The 619-nt window shown below is 39.4% G+C and overlaps 1 protein-coding gene across 1 annotated transcript in view; it reads left to right on the top strand.

The window, feature by feature from the left end:
• The first annotated feature begins 107 nt into the window (after positions 1–107).
• LOC107737399 (NACHT, LRR and PYD domains-containing protein 3-like) overlaps positions 108–619 on the top strand; it is a 7,446-nt gene continuing 6,934 nt past the window's right edge. The window contains exon 1 of the mRNA XM_016548889.1: positions 108–303. Coding sequence (XP_016404375.1) covers positions 108–303 — 196 coding nt within the window. The remainder of the gene's footprint in view (positions 304–619) is intronic.

Genomic DNA, 619 nt, shown 5'->3' with positions numbered 1-619 from the left:
CGTGGTTTATGTTGCTGCTGATTGGGCTGACATTTTTGACACACCCACCAAACAAGAGAAAACTATCTCAAACCCGTTGAACACGTTGCACACCGTTTCCAGGAAACATGTCGTTCAACCCGGAAACCATAGCAAAATTTGAGCTTGAACGTGCCCCCGGAGATACTGAAACAGTCACGTGGTTTTCTGCCAATGCAGCTTCGAATATCAAGTCACGTGTTTATATCAAAACGAAACTAAAGATATTTTGTTATTGCCAGAGCAGCGGTATTGTGAATGGAGACGCAAGCTTTGGTATCCAACGTAAGCGCTTTTCCCCCCTTGTGTTAGCCGTTACATGTTTACATGTGGCATTTCATAGCATGTTTACTGGCTAGCTGAACTACGTAATAGGCTATATTAGTTAACAGTGCGATGTACACCGTCCTGTGTTTATATTGTTTCTATCTTATGTTCTGTGCGATATGGAGATTGGCAGTACATGCAGACTATTTTTTTCTTTGTATTTGATTTTACTCACTCTTAAAATGTATAAAACGTATTAGACTACAATTCAAGGTAAACTGTATTCAAGTAACTGTAGAGTATGTGCTCTATTTTAACTTTATTGTCCTCCTTT

Source organism: Sinocyclocheilus rhinocerous, unplaced genomic scaffold (genome assembly GCF_001515625.1).
Source record: "Sinocyclocheilus rhinocerous isolate Xijiao unplaced genomic scaffold, SAMN03320098_v1.1 scaffold1095, whole genome shotgun sequence".
In the NCBI taxonomy this organism is placed as follows: Eukaryota; Metazoa; Chordata; class Actinopteri; order Cypriniformes; family Cyprinidae; genus Sinocyclocheilus; species Sinocyclocheilus rhinocerous.
This window is presented reverse-complemented; position numbering and strand designations above follow the sequence as displayed.